General features: G+C 33.1%; 1 protein-coding gene across 1 annotated transcript; it reads right to left on the bottom strand.

Moving 5' to 3' along the window:
• Positions 1-513: 513 nt before the first annotated feature.
• Positions 514-1,133, bottom strand: LOC108484773 (uncharacterized). Its single transcript, XM_017788674.1, has 3 exons — positions 1,020-1,133; positions 870-978; positions 514-713 (listed from the first exon to the last, which is right to left on the bottom strand). Exons 1-3 carry the CDS (start codon positions 1,131-1,133, stop codon positions 514-516), a joined length of 423 nt encoding a protein of 140 aa, XP_017644163.1.
• Positions 1,134-5,063: the final 3,930 nt, after the last annotated feature.

Raw genomic sequence — 5,063 nt, 5'->3', positions numbered from 1 at the left:
TGAATAAATAAATGCGATTCGAGTCAATAACAAGTGAAGTCTAGGTGGATTTTTCCTTAGGTATTGTCTAAATCATTCAGTTTTCCCAAAAGTTATTTCCCTAATTTACTTCCTGTGCATTCTTAGTTTAGTAATTAGTTTAGATAAAACAAACCCCTTTGGGTTCGACATCCCAGTCTTGCCATAAGCTATACTACTGTTCGATAAGGTGCGGTTGCCTTTGTCATGATAATAGTTAGTTTTTGAGAATGGACATTCATAAATTATAAAACTTATCACGATTCACATCACATCAAAACTCTACCATATAGGTGGCACCTACTAGGTACTAACAAGAATATTTTCCATTTATCCACTTGGGGGATTTGAACACGGGATCTAAAGCAGACATTTAAGGCACTCAACCACCAAACCAAACCAAATCACTTGACATAATTTTAACAAGTCATACATAAGAAAGTTGGGGCATTATAACTCTCTCCTTCTTAAAGAAATTTCAGCCTCGAAATTTACCTATTTCAAAAAGATGTAGGTATTTTTGTCGAATTGAGTCCTCAGACTCCCAATGGCTTCTTCTGAACCATGATTCCACCATAGAACCTTAACTAACAGAATGGTCTTTCTCCTCAAGACCTTAACCTCACGATCCAGAATCTGTACTGGCTCTTCCTTAAAGGAAAAATCCAGCATCAACTCAATCTCCTCAACTAAAACTACATGATAAGGACAAGATCGATAACCCCTCAATATGGAGACATGAAAGACGTCATGGATATAGTCTAACTCAAGAGGTAGCTCTAATAGATAAGTAGCCAACCTAAGACGCTTCAAAATTTAATATAACCTAATAAACCTAGGGTTCAACTTGCCCTTGTGACCAAATTTGAGAACTTTTTTCCTTGAAGATACTTTAAGGAAGACACAATCCCCCACCTTAAACTCAATATCTTTCCTCTTAAGATCTGCATAAGATTTTTTCTATCAGATACGACTTTAAGTCAATCCTGTTTCAATCTAACCTTATCCTCAGTCTCAGCAACTAAATCCAGTCCTATAACCTTCCTCTCACCTAACTCGTTTGAACAAAGTAGAGGGCGACGCTTCCGACCATATAGGGCCTCATAAGGTGCCATTTGAATACTAGACTAAAAGATATTATTGTAAGCGAATCTTGCCAGTGGTAGGAACTCCTCCCAACTACCACGAAAATCAAAAACACAACTCCACAACATATCTTCCAAAATTGAATTACCCTCTTGGACTAACCATCAGTCTGCGGATGAAATGTTGTACTGAAGTCCAACCGAGTACCCAAAGCCTTATGCAATTTCTTTGAAAATTAAGATGTAAATTGAGGGTCTCAATATGAGATAATCAATACCAAAACACCATGAAACCTAACTATCTCAAAAGTGTAAAGCTTTGCTAACTTCTATAAAGTATAATCTGTCCGTACAAGAAGAAAATGAGCGAACTTGGTCAATCAATCCACGATGATCGAAACAGAATCCTTCTTAGTAGGTGTCAAGGGAAACCCACTAATGAAGTCTATGGTTACCCGTTTCAGCAAAATCTTAATGGGTTTAAGCAAACTAGAAAGAATAAGAAGAAAGTTGGTGCTAGCCTTAACTTGCTGGTACATCAAACATCAAGGCACAAAATCGGTTACCTCATGTTTCAAACCAAGCCACCAGTACAACTTTCGAAGGTCACGATACCTTTTATTACTGTCGTGATGCATAACATAAGGGTTACTATGCTCTTTTCACAAAATGGATTGCATCAAATCCACATCACTTGGCATACAAATCCGATATTAGAAATACATAATACCATAACTATTAAATCTGAAATTTGAAGTCTTAACCTCATCAATCTATTGAACCCAATTAATCAAAGACTCATCTAGAAGCTACTTACCCCTAATCTCATCAATCCAAGTTGGCTTAACTTGCAACTCAGCCAAAATCCCACCATCATCAAACAGAATCAAACAAGTAAACATCGCCCTCAACTCGGACATAAAACTCTAACTAAGAACATCAGCCACCATATTAACCTTACCAGGGTGATACTCTATTGTGAAATCATATTCCTTAAGCAACTTGATATATTAATTTTGCCTAAGATTCAACTTCTTCTAAGTGAGGAGATACTTGAGACTCTTGTGATCAGTGTAAATGATACACTTCTCATGTAATAGCCCAAAATTAGGTCTAGTTGGAACAGAGGTTTCGAAACCACAAAATTCGAGAGATAAATAATTATTTTATGATTTTTTTGAGGTCTATGATATGATTTCATGATTTTTTGAAAATTTTGTGAAGAAATTCTATGCATAAAGTGCTCAATTTGAAGTTAGGGACTAAATTGAATAAGTTGTAAAACTTGCATTCTAGAAGTTTCTAGTATGAAATTGCTTTGAAATATTAATTAGGAGGTATTAAATAGAAATTTTACCAATTTCTAAGTGATGCACAAAAATTGGACATTGATGGAATTTTTGAAAGTTTAGTAAGGAAGAGCATTTTGGTCATTTGGTAATTAAAAGAAATAAAAAGGGAAAATAAAGCCAAAATTGACTCATCTTTTTCATGGAGGCCGAAATTAGCATGGGGGAAACCATGGCTAGGGTTTTCAAGCTTTCCAATCTCAATAGTAAGTCCGTTCTAACCCCGTTTTTCAAGTTCTTTACGTTTTTCGAATCCCGATAATTTGATTAAGCTTATTCTAGCAATAATTTAAGCTAGGGTTCATATTTGGAAAAATACCCATAGGTGAAATGTGTTTATTTTTCTGTTTTATGATAGAATATGAGGTTTTAAATTATGTTAGACAACTTGTGCTACTCGGTTTTGAGTGAAAACGAGTAAAAGGGCTTAATCGGTAAAAATACCTAATAGTCATAAGTATATGTTAGAGTGAGAATTTGATGTTGCCATAGAAGGGAAAATTGATCAGCATTTCATAAAACATAAGAATACGGGATGAAGTTTAATTCCCGAGCCTAGGGGAAAAAGTGTAAATATGCAAAAGTTTAGGGGCAAAATTGTAATTTTTCCAAAGTTTGAGTTAAGGACTGTTTTGAATATTACATTAATTAAATAAGTAAAATATGATGTTTTAGATCCCGAAAAATGAGATTTGAACCTAGAATGAGAGAAAAATCGAAAATTGGGAAAGTTGGTAAAATGATCGTTTTAGTATCGAGATAAGTTCATATGTATTATAAGCATTAATTTATGCATGTTTCAATGTAAAATTGATATATTTATTATAATTTCCGAGGTGTTGAAAGTATGTAAGTTGGTATGATAATAATACATCAATAATCTTTGTAAATTTGAAAGTTAAATTTAGTGAATTAATTGAATTATGTTAAATTAAATGATTATGGTGCCAAGTTTATGAATTGATTTAAAAATATGTCTATGGTACATGAAGTGCATTGAATTATCATACATAAATGTGATTTCTATGATTATGGATATTATGGGAAATTGTAAGTTCATATGATTTTTAATAAGGCAATGTGTAATTTAATGTTATTGCCTTGATATTAAATGAGATGTAAGTTTATGTGTAAGTAATACATCAATATTACTTGTATTATGATATTTTATAATAATATTGGAAATATGTTTGTGGATAATTACTCGATTGGTGAAATTGTTGGAAAAGAGAGAAATCCGGTTGAACCTTGAAAGATTGGATGATCTGAGATAGTATGTAGCTAGGTCACATGTATGATCTTTGAGTGCACATCATGTGTACAAGAGAGCTACAAGACATTATGATGTAGCTAGGTCGCATGGGTGATACTATGTGTACACCATGTAGACAAGAGAGCTACGGGATATATGTAGCTAGGTTGCATGCGTGGTTCCAGGTGAAGGACACCATGTAGACAAGAGAGCTACGAGATAAATTGGCTAGGTCACATGGGTGGTACTAAGTGTTCACCATGTGTACAAGAGAGCCGAACTATATGATGGGTGGAGCTATGTGCTGAAACCACCAAGTATCGAGGATTAATCCGAAGTGTTCAACGGGAGACTCTATGTATTGCTTTGTGAGTTTTGTGATGAATAAGTGCATGAACTTGGTTATGTGAATGATGTGTTCATTAAGTGACTAGGATGTGGTAAGGTTATAAACAAGTAAGTTATACATGAGGATGATTTTATGGTGACCTTGTGATCATGGGCCTATACTTGTGATGTATGAAATGTGGTGAAAGTGATTTGTGATATGTATGTTAAAATGAGGTTAATACAAAGAAAGTGTGAAAGAGTGAATTAGCAATAAAACTGTTTTGGACAGTAGCAGTGATGTGATTTTGAAAAATCATCAAAAATAGTAAAAATTGAATCAGAGACTAAATAAGATATAAAATTAAATATTAATGAGTCTATTTTCATATAAAAGAAACAGAGAAAGAAAAGGAGTTCTATATTTTGATATATTTATGTTTTTGTGAGACTGGTTTAGAATGATTACGTGATCCCCTATTCTAACTTTGTAAAATCACAAAAATTTGGATAAAAATAATTATAGGCTTAAACTTATATTTTTAAAATCCAAAATGAGTCTATTTTCAAGATAAATTAACAAGAACATTATCCGAGTTCTGTACTGTGAGATAATTAATTTTTAGTGAAGAGAGGTCAGAACTATTAGAATGTGAAATAGGAGAAATTTTAATGAATAAACTGTACTAATTGGCTAAACCAAAAATTATGAAAATTTTATGGTGGAAAGATATGTGAGTCTAGTTTCAGGGGGAATTTACGAATCTTAATTTGGAATTCTGTAGCTCGAATTATAAATAAGTAAGTGAATATGACTCATGTGGACAGTTTGATGTGAGCATTTATTAGTAAATTGTGAAATCGTACTTACAAGAATGCTATATACATTAAGGATGTGGAATGGAGAGGAGGAGGAGGAAAATAAATATATGTGGAATACATGGAAACTATGGTATATGAAATATTGATATAATGAAATAAATGATATGCGTTTATAAGAAAACAGAAAGAGAATGATATGTATCATGACAT

The sequence above is a fragment of the Gossypium arboreum genome, chromosome 6, assembly GCF_025698485.1.
Source record: "Gossypium arboreum isolate Shixiya-1 chromosome 6, ASM2569848v2, whole genome shotgun sequence".
Lineage (NCBI taxonomy): Eukaryota > Viridiplantae > Streptophyta > Magnoliopsida > Malvales > Malvaceae > Gossypium > Gossypium arboreum.
This window is presented reverse-complemented; position numbering and strand designations above follow the sequence as displayed.